At 45.1% G+C, this 22,913-nt stretch overlaps 1 protein-coding gene across 1 annotated transcript in view; it reads right to left on the reverse strand.

The window, feature by feature from the left end:
- Positions 1-22,913, reverse strand: part of LOC147638326 (aminoaldehyde dehydrogenase ALDH10A9, peroxisomal-like) — a 109,849-nt gene that overhangs the window by 46,061 nt on the left and 40,875 nt on the right. Inside the window, exon 2 of the mRNA XM_086798253.1 lies at positions 56-198. Coding sequence (XP_086654379.1) covers positions 56-198 — 143 coding nt within the window. The remainder of the gene's footprint in view (positions 1-55; positions 199-22,913) is intronic.

Raw genomic sequence — 22,913 nt, forward strand, 5'->3', positions numbered from 1 at the left:
TCTTTTGAAATCAACAAGTATCTTCAGCATAAGTAGACAAACATGAGGGGAATACCTTTGCCGCAATATCTCGCAAATACTTGGCCCGATACTTTCCAGACGTGCGTGCCCAATCCTTTCCTTTGTTTTTGGTAAGTGCTGCTCTAGCTGCCGCAACAGCACGCTCCACATCTTCTGCCGTTGCTGCAGGTATGGTGCCTGCACAGGAATCACAATGCCAGAGAACCATAAATGCTGCTTCAAAAAGAAAGATGTTTCATGATTATATGCTTGGAGTAAATATGAAACATGGGGGGTTAGCTTGTGCCAGCCTGCCTCCCCCCCTTTTTCTGGTCTGCCTAATTGGCATGTTGCCATTTTTAATCGCCTTTTACGCTGGCAGTGTGGCTGGCGGTTGAGTGTGGAGTGTGCTTTGCCCGCTGATTTGCAGCCCCATATCATGCTGGCTCCACATGTTCCCTACTACCCACACAGTGTAACTCTTTCTCTCTAATAGCCTCCTTTGTCACTTTACAAAGTTCAAATCAAGGTTCACAACATGGACTGGATCTCTCTACCAAACCCTCACCCTAGCTATGACACATCATCCCCCTTAGCACGTCCGGAGCAACTGCATTTTATTATAAAGAAATCACATGACATAATTGCTAGAGCACCTAATTTGGGACCTGACCTAGGGGCTTGCTATTTCGGGGGCAACACCCTTCACGAGGACCCATTGATGTCTGGTTTTGAAATGAGATCAAGAGATGCAAACACCAGAATAATGCTTATTGAGTAATTAAGTGTGGGAGATCACACCCCCAAGCATAGCCCCCATCCTTTTTGCTTGGCACCATTGCTAGCAAGAATAACACGAGCCCACAACTAACACCCTCACCCTACAAATGTGAGCACAAAGATAGAAGAACTCTACAAGTTCAACCGCTACTATATGATGCAACGACCAACAATCCCCCCAAAAACTTATATTCCAAAACATAGTTGCATTCCATACTCGTACTCAACCTTATGATCTGTGCAATACTCTGCTTATCACACACATACCATACTAGCATTCTGCACACAAAATGCATAAGCTTCTATAAAAATTTTGAAGTTTTTGTTTATCCTAGACCTTAATAGGTGGCCCCTATTCCTCATCCATGCATCACATATGCTTTTCCATACCACGTGCACACCATTATGTGCACAAAATTGTTTCAATATACCATATTTTATGTTTAATACTATTCAAACAAGAAAAAGACTAGCATACTTAATGTACCTTATCTTTTCGGTACTTTCCGTACTTGTATTGAACACGTATTGTACATTCCATACCTAACGCTTGTTCCAAAAATAAAAACCATTCCTTACTCTACTTTTGTGCATCTTCCAACAAGCACTCTTGCTCCCCCACCAAACTAAAGTGCCACTGCCATGCACTTGAAAATAGAGTCCCAATGGCCAAGAACCATACCCCCCCCCCTCCCACAATATTTTCTTTATTAGTATGAAAAGGGAAGTACAACTGGCTGTAGCCAAAAAACTGCAAAGTTTCCTCACTTGTGCTCTTTGTGCATTAACAAACCAGCAACCCGATCAATCTCTTAAAACACTTTTCCTTCAATTCCATGACTACATTGGATGAAATCTACTCATGTGAGATGGTGATCTTCTTGAATGGGAGAGATAATTAGGGTTAGGTTTTTCATGTGGGAGACATACACAGAGATAACAAGGGAGAGAGAGAGACAGAGAGAGTTGATGTGGTAAAGGCATTATGCCCACCCTTATAGTGTGTGACTCCCCTATCACACATGTATATTGCACTAGTACACATAGTGCACTTAGTACATTAAAAGTACTAAGTGTACTATGTACTATAACTTATGGGCTAGTACACACTATAAGGGTGGGCATAATGCCTTTACCCCAACAACCTCCCACTTAAACGCAAAGTGCCCTTAAATGAAGGAAAAGAAAAAATCAGCATGTACATGATAATACAAGGCCATATCAAGGCTGAAACTGGCCTCATCCAATGCCCATCAAGTGTCTGCAATGAGCAAACCGCTCTGGAGGCAAACTCTTTGTCAACAGATCAGCCGGGTTGTCATCCGCCGTATGAATCTTAACAAGCTGAATTTGCTTGTTCTCTATCACCTCTCTGATGAAGTGATACTTCACTCCACATGCTTCGTCTTTGCATGAAAGACAGGGTTCTTTGCCAACTGGATGGCACTCTGACTGTCACAATGCAACAATGGAATATCCCCTGTATAACCCAAATCAACCACTAACCGAGATAGCCATAATGCCTCCTTGCAAGCCTCTGTGGCTGCAATATACTCGGCCTCTGTAGTAGATAAGGCAGTGCACTTCTGCATCCTGGATATCCATGACACAGCACCTCCTGTGAATGTAAACACATAACCGGTAGTAGACTTCCGGTTATCTGGATGACCGGCATAATCCGAATCCGTGTAACCATGCACTAATGCATCCTGTTTGCCAAAGCAAATGCACATATCCTGTGTGCCCTTCACGTATCTCATGACACCTTTCATTGCTTCCCAATGCTTCTTGCCAGGGTTGGCCATGTATCTGGAAACCACTCCCACTGCAAATGCAATGTCCGGCCTAGTAGCAACCATGGCATACATGAGACTACCACAAACTGAAGCATACGGAATCTTGGCCATATCAGCCCTGCCACTACCTGATTGTGGGCTGTCCATACCATTGAGTTTCACATATGGAGGCAAAGGAGTACTAGTCTTCTTCCCCCCGTCCATATTGAACCTCTGCAAAACTTTGCCAATGTATTCCTTTTGAGACAAATACAACACATGCTGATTTCTGTCCCGAAGTATCCGCATACCCAAAATGTGATTTGCATCACCCAAATCCTTCATATCAAAGGTTTGATGCAGTCTCTTCTTCAAGGCATCCATCTCTTTACGAGATTTCCCGGTAATCAACATATCATCAACATACAAGATGAGGATCAATAGACTGCCATCCAAAGCTTTCTTGGTGTATAAGCAGTGATCTATGTCACTTCTCCTGAAATTCTGGGATTTCATGAATGTATCAAATTTATGATACCATTCCCTTGGTGCCTGTTTGAGCCCATAAAGACTCTTTTTCAGCTTGCATACAAGCTTCTCCTTTCCACTCACTGCATAACCCTCTGGTTGTTGCATATATATCTCCTCATGGAGATCACCGTGAAGAAAAGCAGTCTTCACATCCATCTGAATCAAGTCCAGATCATCATGTGCAACCAAAGCTAACACAGCTCTAAGTGTGGTCATTTTGACCACTGGAGAGAAGATCTCCTCAAAGTCTACACCATATTCCTGCTTGAAGCCCTTAGCCACTAACCTGGCTTTGTATCTTGGCTTTGCATCAGGCGCAACTTTGAGCCTGTAAACCCACTTGCATGGCAAAACCTTCTTGCCTGCAAGCAAATGCACCAACTTCCATGTTCCATTTTTGTGCAGAGAATCCATCTCTGACTTCATGGCACGCTCCCATAGAGCCTTGTCTGCCCTCTGTAAAGCCTCCTTATAACATGAGGGCTCCCCACAGTCAGTAAGCATTAAGTAGTCAACCCCTTGAACAAACCTGTCAGGGGCTCTGGAGGGTCTTGTGGACCTCCGTACCCAATGGCCATCATTTGTAGGTTGCTGTCCAGCCTGCATATCACCCATTGGTGGCTCTTGTTCCATGCCATAAGGCTGAAAAATCATGCCCGGTATCTCCTCTAACTGTGGTATATCCATAGGGATATCTTCTGCCATCTCTGGCTGTCCATTTGGACCATTTTCAGCACCATTTAAGGGCTGGTTTTGCTGCTGTAATGGCTGATTTACAGCCCTTGGTTGTTGTCCATGATGTCCATCATCATCAAAGATGACTCTGCCAGGCTCCTGTTGCCTTGCAGGCTCCTTATACATGCATGTTTCATCAAAAATGACATCATTGCTGCGTATCATCTTTCTATTCACGAGATCCCAAAGTCTATACCCCATTTCACCTTTGTCACCATATCCTAGGAATATGCATTTGTGAGACTTAGGATCAAGTTTGGTGCGCATTTCCCTGCGTATGTGCACGTACGCAATGCAACCAAACACTCTCAAGTGCTTGTATGACGGAGGCTTCCCTGTCCATACTTCCTCTGGCAATTTCCCACCAAGCCTCGTGTTAGGTGACCTGTTTATAAGATGAACAACTGTCATAACAGCTTCAGCCCAAAAACCATGAGGTAATGCAGCATGTGACAACATAGAACGGACCTTCCCCTGAATGGTCCTGTTCATCCTCTCTGCTGTCCCATTTTGTGGAGGATCATAAGGAGTAGAGAGCTCCCTCTTGATGCCTTTAGCATCACAAAAGTCCTGAAACTGTTTGGACATATACTCTCCACCATTGTCGGAACGCAAAGCCTTCAGTGTTTTGCCAGTTTGATTCTCAACAAGAGCAACAAACTTCTGAAACACTGAGAATGTATCACTCTTCAAACGAAGAGGATAGACCCACACCTTGCGTGTGGCATCATCAATAAAAGACACAGAGTATTTTGCCCCTCCCAAAGAAAGCTGAGGCATCTCACATACATCAGTATGCACAAGCTCTAACTGAGCATCTTTCTGTCCAAGAGCTTTCTTGTGGGGGCACTGTAGTTGCCTACCATATATACAATGCTCACAAAACTGAAAACTTGAAAACTTTAGAGAAGGCAAGTAACCCAAACGAGACAATTGCTCCATTCCCTTGACACTCATGTGTCCCAACCGGCTATGCCACATAGAGATTTCTGGCAGCTCGGTTGCATTTACATTAGCATGGTAACAAACACCTGCATGCATGAAGTAAAGAGTGTCCACCTTAGAGCCCCTGGCAACAACCAGTGAGCCCTTACTAATTTTCCACTTTCCACGACCAAATGTGGTAACATAATCAGCATCATCAAGCTGTCCAGTAGAAAACAGGTTCTTCTTGATCTCAGGCACATGCCTAACATCATGGAGCATAAGCTGTGAGCCATCTGAAAACACAAGCCTCACATCACCTCTGCCAAGAATCTTGCATGCATGGTTATCACCCAAATAAACTACTCCTTCATTGCCAGCAGTATACCTGACAAACAAGTCTCTGCAACCTGTGACATGAAAGGAGGCACCTGAATCAATGATCCATGAGTGCATACCATGACCATCTCCTGTAAGAAGTGAATGGGCATCAAGTGAAGACGTGAATAGGACCTCATCCTCACTGTCACCTGCATGTGACACATTGATTTCTTCAATCTTGACTCCACTTTTGCCCTTTGGCTTCATCTTTGTCTTTGTCTTTGCCTTTTCCCTTTTCCTTTTGATCATTTTTCCATTTGTAGCATTGCTTTTTAATGTGTCCCTTCTTGCCACAATAATGGCATTCCAAGTCCTTTTTGGAGCGAGACTTGCTCCTTCCCCGTTCTTGGCTTTTTCCCCTTTGCTGGGATCTCCCACGTGCATTGGACTTTCCAACAGAATTGTTCTTCCTGTTCATCTCTTCTTGAAGAAGAGCACCCTCAACATCTGCATATGACAGCATAGCATTTGAATTGCTAGTGGCTATCCTGAATGTGTCCCAACTCTCTGGCAAAGTGCATAAGAGAAAAGTGGCTTTGAACTCATCGTCCATTGCCAACTTTTGATTTATAACTTGGCTGACAATACCATTAAACTCATTTAGATGGGCTGTCATAAACGCCCCTTCCTTCATCTAAAGACCTATGAGTTTCTTCAACCAATACACTTCGCTTGAGACACTTTGCTGGGCATACAAGTCCTGCAATCTCTGCCACATTCCCCAAGCTGTCTTCTCTTCACGAATGCTGAAAAGTAAAGAGTCTGACACAGACAACATGGTAGTAGATCTTGCCAGCTCATCCATATCTTCCCACTCTTCAGCAGTAAGAGAAGCGGACATTACACCCCTTTCTTTGATAGGCTTGTGCTGCTTCTTCTGGAGCAACACATTATAGCACTAGGTTTGCCAAATATCATAGTTATGTGAGCCTTCAAGCTTCTTGATGTGAAGCAATGAAGAGCTCTCACCTGTGGTTGCCATAGCAATATGCAACCTGTCAATGCTTGACTCCCTGCAAGTGTGCAAACACTGCACCAAAAGCACACAAAGTGCTCACAGTTGTTCTCCCAAGCTTTATCTCCCACTGCGGAAGCAAGAATGCAACTTTTCTTCCACTGTATGTGATAAAATCACCAAAATCTGGTTGCTGCAGATTTAGGACAGCATCTTAAATGTGCTCTATTGCCCTTCCAAAGTACTGTACAACAGTACCAAGTGCTCACCAATGATGTACCAAATCTGTACCGGCAAGTACAGCAGCTGAAATTGAGATTTTTGCTCACTCAAATCAATGTGCAGCCATGCCAAAACTTGTACAAAGCTGTACCAAATCTGTACCAGCAGGTACAGTAGCAATAAATGCTCTCCTGGCTCTCCAAATGAGTGAAAATCAGACTTTTATAGTCCCGAACACTCCGAACAGAAATTGGGCAAAAGCCCCTTGACTGCAAGCCGATTTCTGAGGATTCAAGGCATAAATGTCTTGCCTGCTGCTTTGCCAAGCTCAACAAGCATACGATCTTGAAAAGCCCCTTGATTTAAGATCAATTGCTGATCATACATGGTACATTGATGCACATGAAGGCATTTAGAGTCTTCGGGATGCTTCACCTGGCCACATATACATCCAATACATGAAAGCCCCTTGATTTACAGGCACATTGAGTGCTTGACAGGCATCAACACATTGCCCAAAGCATCAAATACGAGTGCCTGCATGCAAATCAATCCAATCGGCACAAAAGCCCCTTGATTTGCACTGCAATTTGCTGCAATTTTGCCCGAATGTGCGATTTCTCACATCATACAGCATGTATGAATGCTTAATTGCACAATTACATCAAAAGCCCCAAATTTCGACATCCAATTTCCTGCAAATTGATCCTGATTGTGACCAATGTCACTCAATTTTGCCAATTTTGCTCAGAAATTGAGCAATTCGGCACCTGACCTGCTCAATTGATGATTGTACATGCTCAATTGCAAATTGGACATGCAAATTCCAAAAAATTGAAGCAAATACCTTAGGTAATTTTTGATTTTCTACAATTTGCAGGCTGAATGTATGATGTTGATGCTGTTGCAGAAAAGGAGGCGTCGATTTTTGCTGTTGATGCTGCTGTACACACTGACTGTGTGGATGTTAAAGGTACTGCTGATGCGAGGACGACGTGCTGCTGACTGCTGTTGAGCTGGGCGCTTGTCTGGCTGCGAGCTGTGCGCTGGCTGGACAGCGCTGTGCTGCTGCTGTGCGTTGAGCAGCGTGGCTGTTGGTTGGAGAGCAGCTAAGCAGCCCACGCTTGTTGGCTGTTGGCTGCCTACGCTAGGCGGCCAGGGCCTGCTGGTAGGGCAGAACAGGGCGACCAAAAGCAAGGCTATGTGAGGAGTAGGGTGCAAAAGTACATCAGGTACTCACAGCAGGTACGGCCAGACCAGATCAGGGTACGACCAGCATGGAAATCAGCAGACAACTACCTTCAGAATTCAGCAGATTAATGTCTGTGTGAAGAGCAGGGTGCAGCCATCAAGGAGAAGAGGGAGGGGAGGGAATGACCATAGCTCTGATACCAGTTGAATGGGAGAGATAATTAGGGTTAGGTTTTTCATGTGGGAGACATACACAGAGAGAACAAGGGAGAGAGAGAGAGAGAGAGTTGTGGGGATAAGTCAACTCAATGCATTGAGTGTGTGACTCCCCTATCACACATGTATATTGCACTAGTACACATAGTGCACTTAGTACATTAAAAGTACTAAGTGTACTATGTACTATAACTTATGGGCTAGTACACACTATAAGGGTGGGCATAATGCCGTCTACGCGGCCCTCTGAAGAGGGCGACGAGCACACTCGACCACAGAGAGCGGAGGGGCTACACTGGAGTCCTCCTGGGAAAGGCGGCCAGAACACGATCGACACCGAAGGGAAGCTTATGGAGAGCGCGGATGAGAGGTGCCGCCGAGGGGTCCAAGCAGGGTTTGAACCCAAGACCTTTCGGTCCTAGGCAAACACTTTACCACTTGGACTATCACCTCTTTGGCATCATAAATGATTTTTATGCATAAATGGATGATTTTTATGCATAAATGGATGCATAAAAGATTTTTTTTATATTAAAAGTGTGATTTTCATCATAAATGATTTTTATGCATAAAAGATATTTTTTTATATTAAAAGTATGATTTTCATCATAAATGATTTTTATGCATAAAAGATATTTTTTTTATATTAAAAGTGTGATTTTCATCATAAATGATTTTTATGCATAAATGGATGCATAAAAGATATTTTTTTATTAAAAGAGTGATTTTCATCATAAATGATTTTTATGATGATAAAAGTGTGACTTTCATCAGAATTGGATTTAATGCATAATTAGATGCATATAGAATCTTTATAATTAAATAAGGGTTCTCTTTAATCCTCTGTTAATTTTCGTAAAAATTAAAAAAATGAATAAGTAGATAATATGTGAGAGGAAATTCTACTGTTTCATATTCACTAAGATGGGAATGAGAAAATTCAAGCTTCATTGCAAAATTCAAGGTGCAACAACAGCTCAATGCAAGACTTGATGCAGGGTTTAGTGAAAATGAGGGTTTTTTTGAAATTCATGCTTCATTGCATATTTCAAGGCAAACAGGACAATTTCATGCACGCAACTGCAGAATTTTCGCTTGATTGCAAAAATTAAAGCTATACGCTTTGCAGAAATTTGAGAGTTTTCAAAAATTCGTGCTTAATTGCACAATTGCAGCTACAGGGTACACAGAGATTTAGGGCTTTTGCAATTTATGTACAATTGGCACAAAATGGAGCCCAACGGTGCACAAAAATTTGAGACTTTCCATTCTGCAGACCTTGATTGGATGTTTATGCATTGATTGTGCAGAGATTTGCATTGCTTGTGTTGTCAAGACACTCGAAACATTTACTATAGCCTTGTATTGAGGCAAAAAGTTTACTCAAGAATCTGTGATTGGTTGGCATAGCACTCCAGTGCATTGGGTTTTTGCGTGCAAAGCTTTTTACAGCATACTTGGTTGCAAGTGTTTGGATATCTCTTGGCTAAGAGATTTCAGCATTATGGCAGGGAATACAACAGATATATTCGGGTTTTGTCCCAAGAGGACAAATTGGATGGTAGTAACTACTCCCTCTGAAGTTTCATGGTCCAAAACCTTCTTGTCGCCAAAGACTTATGGGGTTATGTGAGATGTACGCCTTGCAGACATAGTACCTAACACACCTAGCTGTGATACTCCTCCCTCACAAGAGTAGAAGAGATGGGATACTCGTGATGCCCAAGTGATGGCTTCGATTGCTTTGTCATTAAAGCGATCAATGATATCGCATATCAGGTCTTGCAGGACCTCACGGCGAGCTTGGGATGTACTTGAAACCACGTATCAGGCAAAGAACGAGACCAGGGTTGCAAATCTCAAGAAGGAACTTGAGAACTTGGACTTGAATGAAGGTGACAATATGGCTGATCATCTTACAAAGATCCAGGATCTTCGGAGCAATTGCTCAATATTGATGAGGTCATTTCTGAAAAGGAGCTGGTCTCCAGGACACTATCATCACTACTAGGAACTTACACTTCCACACATCACTCGCTCTATCTATGTGGGGGAACCCAGAACCAATCTTGTTTGAAGAGCTGGTTGGTTTGTTGCTACAAGAGGAGCAGAATCGGAAGAACAAATCTTCCGTCATGCGTGGCAGTGATGTGGCTTTTGTTGCCCAAGGCAAAGGGAAAGGAAAAGCCAAAAGCAATTTTCAGCCAAAGGCTGATTTAGGACAATCTTCACAAAAGGCTAAAAATGATGCAGGCAAGCCCAAGAAAAAGGGCAAATGTCACTACTACAAAAAGCCGGGTCACTTGAATGAGTACAGAAAGTGGCTTGCAAAGGAGAAGAAAAAAGCAGCATGGCTGAAGATTCTTCATCACCTGCAGTGAAAGATGATGTGTCAGTAAATCTTGTGCAGGATGAGTGGACTTTTCTTACTTGCAGTTATGATGCATCATTACAACATATGTCTCTCAGTGTCAAATGAAAGACGCGACACATGGTACTTTGACAATGGTGCTTCTAAACACATTACCTCACAGAGGATTTCGTATAAGAAGCTTATGGCTGCCCCTGAAGACAAACGGGTAACACGTGCAAACAATTCTTCTTATCCAATTTAGGGTGTTGGTGGTGAGGTGATCCTCACAACCGCAGATGGTAAAGACTAATGTCTTCCAGATGTATTGTATGTGCCTGGGATTAAGAACTTGTTGTCCGTCTCCTCTTTTGCAAAAAGAGGATATGCTGTGAACTTTGAGGACAACAGGTGCACAATCAAAGACCATGAAGGTGGCTATGCATTAGTCGCTTTCCGACGCATTGTACATGGGTTATATCAGCTTGACAAGTTTGACAGGAGAGTGCATGATGCTCATGTAGTCACCACTCTTACACCTGCGATGCAAGAGGCAAAATTGTGGTATACCAGGTTTGGGCATGTGAATTATCAATTATGACAGTCCAATGCTATTGCAAAGGCATCAAATGGTACACGACATGCCTCATGTAGAACTGCCACCAAAACATGTATGTGAAAGGTGCATATTGGGTAAGATGCACAAAAATGCATTCCCAAAAGATGGATCAACAAGGGTTGTCTAGAAACTACAGCTTGTGCACAGTGATGTGCATGGTCCTATGTGGCCACCATCTATTGGAAAACATGTATACTTTGTAACCTTTACCGATGACTACTCGAGATTTTATTGGGTGTATCCCTTGAAAGCAAAATCTGATTTATTTGCATGTTTTCAACATTTTGTGGCACAGGCTGAAAATCAAACAGGTTGCAAAGTGTAGACCCTCTGTAGAGATCGAGGGAGGGAATACATGTCCATTGCTTTCAAAGCTTTTATGGCAGAAAAGGACATAAAGCATCAATGCACAATGCCATATTCTCCTCAGCAAAATGGTGTTGCTAAGAGAAAGAACAGGTCATTGATGGAAACTGCTAGATGCATGGTTAAAGGCAAAGTCTTGCCTCACAAATTCTGGATGGAGGCAATCATGTGTGCTACACGTGTTGAATAGATGCCCTACCAAAACATTGAAAACCACAACGCCATATGAGCCCTGGCACAAGAGGAAACCTAAAGTTGATCACCTCAAAGTTTTTGGATGTATTCCTTATGCACATGTAATTGCGAGGTAAGCTTGATGACAAAGCCACTAAGTGCATATTTGTGGGCTACAGTAGTGGCAGTAAAGGCTACCGCCTCTTTAATCCTTCCACACACAGAATTTTGACAGCAAAGACGTGTTTGCTGAAAATTCAAACCAGCCATTGGCTGAATTTTTTGGACAACCACATTCAAGCCACTTAACATGTTTGAAAAACTTCTCCCATTAGGAATTGATGGCCAAAAATCGGCCATCAACTTTGCCTAATGGACAGCATTTGGGTGCTCAAAATCAGCCCATAAATGAGCTCATTCCACCTCAAAATGTAGAGCAAGCAGTGGAGCAAGAGCGGACAGCAATGGAAGAGGCTAGAGTTGTGCCTCATTGGCTGCTCCGTACCTTAGAGGAGAGCAAGCTTTCATCTCCACTTGGTAGTAGGACATGGGCTGGTTCATGTAATGCAAGAGAACATGCAAACGTTACTTTAGATGTTGCTTGCATGAGTACACTTTGTGATGCAGATGAGCCAGATTCATTTGAAGAGGCTCATGAAGATGAGCATTGAGTAAAAGCCATGCAAAATGAGATGGATTCTATCCACAAAAACAACACATGAGATTTGGTAGACTTGTCTACTAGCAAGAAGTCAACGGGCACAAAGTGGGTATACGAGTTGACAAGAAAGTCTGATGGTACCATTGACAGGTACAAGGCCAGGCTTGTGGCCACAGGGTATGCCCAAAAAAAGGGCATTGATTATGATGAGACTTTCGCACCTACTTCTTGTATGGCCACAGTTATAGATGTGTTGGTGCATTGGCTACCCATCATGGATGGAAAGTGCATCAGTTGGACATAAAATCAGCTTTTCTCAATGGGGATTTGTAGGAAGAATTTTATGTAAATCAGCCCACTAGTTTGGTGATGCATAGTCATCAAAGCAAAGTATGCAAGTTTCGAAAAGCACTTTCTGGTCTCAAGCAAGCTCCCCGAGCTTGGTATGAGAAGATACATACTTATTTGACCAGCCAAGGTTTTCACAATAGTCCAGCGGAGAGCACCCTCTTTGTGAAAGAGGATCATGGCACTTTGATTATGCTCATTCTTCATGTGGATAACATGTTGCTAACTAGGAATGATAAGGAGAAAATTTCAGCCTCCAAATCTGAATTGCAAACCTCATTTGAGATGACACATTTGGGATTGTTGCATCATTATTTGGACATACAATTTGTCCAGACAAATGTTGGGATTTATGTATAGCAATCAAAGTACATTCAAAAGCTGTTGCACAAATTTGGGTTTCAAGATTGTAAGCCCATCTCTACTCCGATGGACCCACGGCTCAAATTGAGCATGTATGATGCTGGAGAGCCTTTTGATATGTGTGTTTACAGCCAAGCAATGGACTGCCTCATATACTTATGCAACACACGCCTAGATATTCAGTTTGGGGTTTCCCAGTGTAGCAAATTTATGCACAGCCCACGTACAAAGCATTGGCACATAGCGAAGCGGATCTTCCGCCATCTTCAGGACCCCATGGATCTTGCTTTGGTATATCCCAGGGGAACAGCTTGCAGTTACATGCTTATAGTGATTCAGACTGGGCTAGTGACTATGATGCATGGCAATCCACCAATGGGAATTGTTTCTTTTTGGGGCATTCATGCATAACATGGTTGAGCAAAAAGCAACCCATTGTTGCCACATCTACTTATGAGGCTGAGTACAAGGCAACCTTTACAGCCACAATAGATTGTGTATTGGCTAACCTTCGTGAGTGTCAACAAACACCCACTACCATACTCATTGACAGTCAGTGCTATAGCCATGGCACGAAACCCAATGTTTCATGCATACACTAAGCACATCAAGATTCATTATCATTATGTCAGAGAGAGGATACATGCAGAGATCACATTATCTTACTCCTCTACACAAGACAATGTTGCAGATTTGTTCACGAAGGTGTTTCAAGAGAAGTTTGAAGCTTTCTGCAAAGCTTTGGGCTTAGTCTCCTACAGAGAGTGATCTGCTACCCACCTAGTACAGGTTCACATTACCACTACAAGGGGGATTTATTGGCATATATAAAAGAAGTAGTGCCACATGTGAACATGGGCTAGCCAAGATCACTTATTCCCTTTGGGTTTTTCCCCTTGGCGTTGCCTCAAGAGAAGTTTGAAGCTTTCCGCAAAGCTTTGGGCATACTCTCCTACAGAGAGTGATCTGCTATCCACCTTGTACACGTTCACATTACCACTAAAGGGGGGATTTATTGGCAGATCTGATATGAGTAGTGCCACATGTGAACATGGGCTAACCAAGAGCACTTTTTCCCTTTGGGTTATTCCCCTTGGAGATCTCGTGTGAAAGACACCTTTTATTGGCATATATGATATGAGTAGTGCCACATGTGAACATAGGCTGACCAAGGGCACTTTTTTCCCTTGGGTTTTTCTCCTTGAAGATCTGATGTGAAAGGACACCTACTTTAGTTATATTATGATATTATGGAGTTGAGCTTCTAATTCCACACATTCCAATGCAATCTATTCTTTGCATCTCTCATCATCTTGTGTATACCTCCTTCACTGTGTATGTGTGTTGAAGTGCCAAACCCCAGTTCAGTTCTTGCAACTCCCCTCCTAGGCCAACACGTACTGCTGGGTGGAATAATTAAGGCTTAAAGCCTTTTTAAGCCTTACGTATTGCGGTCATCAAATCAATCGTCACATAAAGGCCGCCCTCACCAGCACTCTCATGCCCCCGCCGCTCAATTCCCATCTTAATGTCAGTTCCGGCCTGTTCTCACTGCCCTCGCCTAGGCTTCTTCTACATTCATCAACAACAACAAATTGAAATTTTACAATAAATCAAAATGGTGTCTTTCTAAAAGTTAGGTGAAATCAGCAAAATTGAAACCCTACACTTAGTAAAATTTGGGGGTTTTCAATTTTAAAGAAAATTCATAAAATTGAAGCCTTGCAATAGCTGGAACAATTAGGGATTTTGTGAAAATAAGCCCTCCATCGACATTGAAGCCATAGTTACCACGGAACGGGAACGTTCCGGGAACGTCGGATGCTAGAACGAGAGCGGGAACGGGAACGGGAACGGATCGGGAACGTCGCGGAACGCCACGTCATATGACATGTCAGCATATGACACAAAAAAATGTAACTTTTTGTATACGGATAGCCAAATATGCTTCCTAATATTTGCTCCCCCAAGACATGAACATACATTTCTGCAAGCAAAACAAACGTTCCGCCCAAAAAAAAAAAAAAAAAATGCGGAACGTTCCGGCGTTCCGGGAACGTGCCTTCGCCCGGAACGGCGTTCCGGCGTTCCAGGAAGGCGGAACGACGTTCCGTGGTAACTATGATTGAAGCTCCTGCAACAGCATAAATTTTGGGATTTTTTCCAAATCAGCCAAAATTGGGCAAATCATATCTATTTTCAGCACATTGAAGTTTCCATAAGGTCATGGACGGGACGGTAGCATGGAAACGACAGCGCAAAAAGGGTGACATCCCCAGCATCGAGGGGGGAATCTTCTTCCTCAATATTTTTGACATTTTCGTTTAATTTTTTGTAAGTGTCATGGGTTCTCTGCTTGGGATGTCCCCCAAAACGAGATGTAATAATCCCTATGTTATTCAGGCTTAATGTTATAAAAGACTTCGTGTTTCCATTATCCCAATTAGGAACCAAAGGGTGACTAGGTGCTGGCCTCGCTACCTCGGTCTTACCCTGATATGAGAGACTATCATGGCACGAGAGGTACAAATGGTGAGTCTATCTCTTAGGCATGGTGGATGGGGTAGGTGGTACCATCTTCTTTGTGTTGGGAGCTTCACATGTGTGTCCACTGCCATGTGCTTGTATAACCATGTTTGTGTATCTGTGTGTCCGTGTGTACAACCTCCAAAAGGGCTAAATGTGTGTGTGTCCACCTTGTTTATTTATGAGTGTGTGAACATCGGCTTAGGTGTGGACGCCCTCTTATCTATATAAGATAAGTATCTACTATGTGTCATGTGCCCATTAGTACTTGTGATTAGTGTGAGTCAAAATATAAGGTCCTGCACCTACAAAAAGAGCATGTACTTTCATTTTACATCAGTGAAGCATTATGTGAGTTTGTGCCCATCACTGTCTCTCTTTAGCATATCTTCTCTCTCTCTCTCTCTCTCTCTCTCTCTCTCTCTCTCTCTCTCCAACTCGAACTCTTGGTACCCGGGAAGGAAACCAATGGACTCGGAGCTCATGCCAAAGGTCTCCGGTGCATACGAGACATGGTCCTACAAGAAGAAAACCACACAAAAGATTCCGAGGTTGAACATCAACAAAATGAAGAAATGCTCCGCAAATTCACTTCAATGGAAAAGGAGATGGAAGGTAAGGACATGATGATACAACAACTCCATGCTCAAGTGGAGGCTCTCAAGAAGGGCATGGCCACCACCACAGAGGACCTGAAGGTCATGCCAGAGAAAGGGGAATCGTGCCGCATAGAGGAACTAGCCCGAAACATGGAAGCTAAGATTGAAGCTACCAAGCATGCATTCTCCGTGGAGTGGAAGGACATGGTCAAGAAAGGCGTCAAAGAGGAGGCAGAAAATGAGTGGAAGGTGGTAACAAGTAAGTCCAAGGGACTTAATGGAGTCGAGATTATGAATGCAACCATCCAGGAAGAGGAGATGAGGCAGGCAAGAAGACTCAATGCGAGAGTGACCGGCATGGACCACACCCGAAGAGGACGGGAAACGGTTACGCAAAAAATTTGGATACAAGGAAGAAGACCCAATCCCCTTCCTCAAGGCATGGCGGGCAGGGGAGGACCTTACACGCCCACGAGCACTCATCTTGCAGTTTGAGAATGCAGCGAAGAGGATTGACTTCTTCAAGAAGAGGGTCATCCTTCAAGGTTTGGAGGACAGCTCCATCTATTTAGATGAGGACCTTGCACAGGCCCAGGTGGAACACCGGAAACAGCTCATGCCAAGGGTACGGGCAGCCCAAGTGAAAGGGAAGAAAGCAGTTTACAGAGATGGCCATGCCATCATTGATGGCAACGTGATCGCATAGAGGTGACCACCGAGCATGATTATACAAAGTCCCTCTACCATGTACCAGATCAGCCCCCGTTACCCTCTCCACCCGATCCTTGACCCACCACCTCTACTTTTTTCACTTCGAGTATTGTAGAGAAAGCTCTTAAGAGGCTACATCACAGGAGATCTGCAGATCATACAGGGATACGAGGTGAGCACTTCTCTTATGCCTCTACCACCATAGCTCCTTTCCTTGCACATCTCTTCATCAGGGCACTTGTGGAGGGCTTCCCACACACATACCACCTCTACTTTTTTCACTTCAAGTATTGTAGAGAAAGCTCTTAAGAGGCTACATCACAGGAGATCTGCAGATCATACAGGGATACGAGGTGAGCACTTCTCTTATGCCTCTACCACCATAGCTCCTTTCCTTGCACATCTCTTCATCAGGGCACTTGTAGAGGGCTTCCCACACACATGAAGCATGAATATCATTACCCCCATTCACAAATCAGGTGACCCGATGGACCCCGGGAACTACAAGACTCTCATGGTTGGCCATATTATGGCCAAGATATATTGATCAGTACTTAAGACAGCACTCGTGTCTTCGTGCTCCAAGACAAGCTAGGTTTCGTAGTAACTTCTGCACACTGGATCATATCTAGGAGCCTGATTGAGCAGGCCAAGTCACGAGAGTAGAGACTCTATTGTTGCTTTGTGGATTTCCGCAAAGCATTCGACACAATGCCACAGGACCGGCTCCTACACAGATTGCAGACTCTTGGGATGCCTTCAGATATGATCTGGGGGATCATTGCTTTATATGAGAGGGTGACGGGACGAGCCAGATGCCTAGGTGGTCTGTCAGAGGAGATACATAGCACTATGGGGGTGCAGCAGGGCTGCCCACTCTCCCCGACACTCTTTGGCCAGTACATAGATGAGATCACGGACTTCATAGACAGGGGAGGAGGAAGTGGTGCATCACTCTCAAGGGTTTTGGTCACTTTATTACTCTATGCGGATGACATCATTCTGATATCTGACTCATAGGAAGGACTGCAGCACCACATGGACGCCTTAGATGATTTTTGTACACAGAGAGGCCTTTTAGTGAACCTTGGGAAAACCAAGGTTATGATCTTTCACACTTCCAGACGGGCTATGAAAGATACAATGATCACATATAGAGGCAGCCGGGTGGAGGTGACAAAATCATATGTATACTTGGGTATTACCTTCACTAGTAATGGAAGTCGTTTCTCCATGAGATAGGTATCACAGGACAGGCTCACCCGAGGTTATGCTGCCCTTGCATTGATGGAGCGATAGTATCATCAAGCTCACTTCCAAGAGCCTCGCACCAAAGGATGGCTATTTGACACCTTAGTCACCCCAGCTATGATATACGCAACACCGGTATGGGCCCCTAACCTCTCTACATATGATTGGTGTCAGATGGAGAGACCGCAGATCCTCATGATCTCTAGGATGATTCGCAAACCATCAGTACCACATGAGATCGTCACGGCAGAGCTTGTAGTTCCCCCCATGATGGTAGAGTCTCTATTTCAGACCATAGCTTACATCAAACGCATCAGAGGCATGGATCTAGAGAGACTATCCCACTTGGCCATGGAATCCTCAAAGAGTATTGCCACAGAGGGCCATCACCCATCATGGTATGTTGCAGTAGATGAGTGGTTCTCAGCACATGGGCTCGACATGGATAGATTACCGCCCTTCTAGTATGATGATGACTCACCATACTTTACACTCTCCCGAGAGGAGAGGAATAGACTTCTGAGACAGGATTTGATCCAAATGCACACCAGGGAGACTCGGTCGGGTCCCCTTCCCACTAAGATGCAGTACTACAGAGATCATTTCCTTAGATTCACAGAGGATGGATTTGTCAGACTCCCAGGCTATATGGATGTACACACGTCTCACGCTATGAGGGTGACTCTTGGTCAGATCAAAGTTTCCTCTCACACTCTAGTGATTGAGGCAGGGAGTGTTAGAAGTCATCTCCTGTCTTTATGATGACACCAGGGCCTTTGTTGTGGGTGTGCCCACCCTTGTAGGTGTTTTCTCATTTTTTCCTCGCTCCCCGTGTTTTTTCCCTATTTTTCTGTGGCTTGGGTGGCAGCCCCGTGTGGTGGAAGGAGGACCTCTGAAGCTGGCCGACTGCATTTGGACATGCTGCTGCTGGCTGATTGTGTTGCTTCAGGTCCACGACCTCCCACATGAGCTGGCCAACACCCCTGCTGGCCGACTGGTGATCATGGCTGGTGGTGGAGGTTCAGGCCCCGTCGGCTGCCCTACAGCAGGCCGACTGCTGTTTGGGGGCCATATAAAATGGCCCCACAGCCCCTTGTCACATTTGTATCATTACGGGATCTTCTTTCTGTATATAGAGCAGAGTTACACGCCTCTCTCTCTCTCTCTCTCGTGCTGTTGTTTCCTGCATTGCGTTTGCTCTTGTGTTCCCAGATTTGGTCATCATCTCCGCTGCGTATGCTGACATGGTATCAGAGCCATAGGCTCTTGATAGTTCTTGGGATTTGTGTGAGCAAGAGGGGGACTATTGTGTTGCTGATTGGTGGACTGTACGGGACTGTTTGGGAAGAGGAGAAGCAAGAGGACGGCGGGCTGATTTGCTGGACAGCCACTTGCAAGTGTAAGTTCTTCTTTGTTCCCACCCACCTACCTTTTTTTCACAGTACATCCCCGCAATGGCAGATCTATTAAGATGGCCGAGAGGCATGTGAAGATCCCTACACTCCCCACGTTCCCGGTGGACCGTCAGTTGGACGGGAACAACTACGGCATTTGGAAGGTTATGATGGAATCTGTTCTGGAGTCTTACGACCTTGCTGATTTCATCGTTGTTGGGGTTCCATGGCCGGAAGTAAAGGGGAGTTACCGTCGATCCGAAAGGACCGGGAGACACAGGCACAGCACAGATGTGGGATCGTGTCAATGCCAGGGTCCGTTCGTTTATCTTCCTCAACTGCACACCGCAAGTAATCAATCATGTAAAGCATATGATGCTCACCAGAGGTATATGGCCACATTTGGCTTCCCTTTACAACAGGGTATCGCCCATGAAGAGGATTTCCTTGGAAGTACAGATGCAGGTTATGAGCCCTGCAAAGTCGTTGATGATGCGGGAGCATATTAACAAGCTGTAGGCTCTTCAGCAAGAAGTTCTTCAGGCTGGGAAGGAGATATCGTCAAAAGACATGGCCATAACGTTGCTGTCGCATTGCCCTCTCAGTACTCAGCATTTTACTCGTCTTTGATTACCAGTGTGGCAGGCTCAGCACCATCACGTGGGAGGAGCTTGTGCCCATGGTCTTAGACCAGGAGGAACGATTCACAAACCCTCCTCAAGGTGGAGGTTCGGAGGCCTTAACTGACCAACAGTCGAAAGGCCATCACACGGGCAAAGGAAAGGCTTCATCAGAGAAGTCTTCTGAGAAGAAGTCCGTCGCTGACCGCGAGAAACTAAAGGCAGAGAGGACCTGTAATGATTGTGGCGAGAAAGGCCACTATTGGAGGCAGTGTCCCAAGCGGAAGACCGAGAAGGGTGAAGATTCCACAGCAGCAATCATGAAGACTCCGGCTTTTGTGCACCTGGAGGTAATGGACACCGATGTTTCATTTTCTTCAAGCAGGGAGGAGGTTGGAGGATTCTCCGCAACGGATACTCGGGAGTGGATTCTAGACAGTGGTGCTTCCAGGCACATGACTCCTTCCCGTTCAGATTTACAGGATCTCTGCAAGTATTCTAGTCACATTCTTACTGGGGATACATCCACTATCCCAGTTCACAGTGAGGGCAGGTTGGAGATAGTTCCTGATGGCAAAGGGGAGAAGCATTCCTCCCAGGTGCTGTACGTTCCGTCACTTGGTTTTCATCTGTTGTCAATGCATCAAGTTTGCAAGACAAGCCTACGGGTGGAGTTTGATGAGCATTTTGTTGCTCTCCGGGACAAAGCAATAGGCCAGGTGGTTTGGGAAGGTGGAGTGGAGAATGGAGTTTACAAGCTTTCAGCACTCTCTCTGTCAAAATACGCAGCGGAGATGATAACCAAATCTGAGACCACAAGAGCAAGTAGAGTGCAGAAAATCGACAGCACAAGAGAAGGAGAGAGATAGGCGTGTAACTCTTCTCTATACACAAGATCCCGCAATGAAAAGATTAATGTGGGGGCCATAGGACCATTATACATGGCCCCATAAATGCGGAGAAGCAGGCCGCCAGCCTCACGACTGGGTCCCTCCAGTCGGCCAGCCAAAAAATCCTCCACGACCCCGACACAACAAGTCGGCCAGCTCCATATGCGTATGAGTGCAATCAGACAGCTTCTGTGTGATCCTGCTAGCATAGGGCAGCCACCCACACCATGGAAAAATGAGGAAAAATGGAAAAAAAATACGGGGCGTGAGGAAAAATGAGAAAACACCAATACAGGGCAAGCACACCCACAACAGAAACCCTGGTGTCTGATAAAGACACGAGATGACTTCTAACACCCCCTCTCAGCTCCTGGCTGTAAAATCAACCCAAGGGAGCTGGAGTGCCGCCGCCTGAGCGTAGCCTGAGGTAGAGACTTCATGAAGAGGTCCGCCGCATTGTCCTCTGTCGAACAATAAAGGAGCAAGATATCACCAGCCAAGATCTTCTCACGTACAAAGTGATACTGTATCTCTATGTGCTTGGTCCGAGCATAGAAGACCAGGTTCTGAGCAATAGCTATACAACTCTGGTTATCGCACTGGATGACTCCGGGCTCCTTCTGTGGAAACCCAATCTCGCCTAGCAGCCTCCGCAGCCACACAACCTCGCAAGCAGCACCACAAGCAGCTCGGTACTCTGCCTCTATCGAAGACAGGGCAATAGTTGGCTGCCTCTTACTGCTCCAAGAAACTGCTCCTGAGCCGAGGGTAAAACTATAACCTGAAGTAGATCTCCTCATGTCTGGATCTCCTCCCCAATCTGAGTCACTCCAACCTTGGAGTCTGACTCCATCCCCTGCTGTGTAAAAGAGTCCTAGATCCTTCGTACTCTACAGATACCGCAAGATCCGCAATCCTGCGTCCCAATGAGACTTCAATGGCATCTGCATAAAAGAGCTCAACAGCCCCACGGAAAAGCTTAAGTCCAATCTAGTGTTCAGCAACCAGATCAATGAACCAACCAACTTCCGATACTGCGAGGCAGCAACTGGCTCACAAGGATCATTAACAGTTAACTTTGTGTTTGGGTCCATCACCAAAGCAATAGGCTTGCAGTTCTCCATCCCAAAGGCCTCAAGCAACTCATGAACATACCGCTGCTGAGAGACAAAAAAAACCCTCTGGGTCTGCCAGATCTCCAATCCCAAAAAGAAGTGGAGTAAGCCTAGGTCGAACATCTCAAACTCCTTTGACAAGGCAACCTTCGTCACGCCAATGTGCTCCACATGACCGCCGGTGAGAATGAGATCATCCACATAAAGGATGATAATCGTAACCATGCCGCATTCCCAAAAGAGATACAAGTTGGGATCTGCAACCGATCTCTGAAAACCAGTCCGAACGAAGAAGGAATCGATCTTCTGATTCCAAGCCCTGGGAGCCTGCTTACGACCATACAAGGCCTTACGTAACCTGTAAACCATCCCTTCTGATCCTAGAACAACAAAGCCTAGAGGCTGCTCAACATACACCTCCTCCTGCAGGTCACCATTAAGGAACGCAGATTTTACATCCATCTGATACACTGGCCACTTCTGAGAAGAAGCGAAGGCAAGAATGCTCCGAATCGTGGTCATCCGTGCCGTCGGTGCAAAGGTATCCTCGGAGTCCGATGCCTGGCCGCTGAGCATAACCTTTAGCCACAAGTCTGGCTTTGTGTTTGTCCACCGACCCATCTAACGCATATTTAGTCTTAAAGACCCATTTGACACCAATGACTGACCGTTTCGACAGCCTCGGTACCAACTCCCATCTGTTGTTCTTCTAGATGGCATCAAGTTCCACCTGCATGGCTTTCCTCCAAGTATCTTGTGAAAGGGCTTCCTTAACAGAAGTGGGCTCCTTGTCCCGCATAATACGAGACATCAAAGCATAGTTTACCTAAAGAAGCTCCGCTGTATTGCTTTTGTCGCGGACTCTGTGCAATCTTCGAGGGCCGGTGCACTCGGAGGGTAACTCTGTGACACCCGACTCCCGAAGGGTGTCCAACAACCACCTGGGTACTCGAACCGATCGTGCAGCCTCCTGCCGTTGCAGGGGCTCTACTCCAGCTGCGGGCTCAACCTCCTGTACTGACTAAGGTTGATCAACTGGAACAATGGTCTGGGAATCATCATCAGACTCTTCTGAATCTCCAAGAAGTGGCGGCTCCTGTCACAAACCCCTATATTCTAGGGACATGCGGATGCGTGTCAGGCCTAGAAACATGCGGATGCATGTATGTATTATACCTGGGCATGTGTATGGATCATATGAGTGGATGCATATGAG

This window comes from Cibotium barometz, chromosome 5, assembly GCF_041138505.1.
Source record: "Cibotium barometz isolate CiBa-2024 chromosome 5, ASM4113850v1, whole genome shotgun sequence".
NCBI classification, from domain to species: Eukaryota; Viridiplantae; Streptophyta; class Polypodiopsida; order Cyatheales; family Cibotiaceae; genus Cibotium; species Cibotium barometz.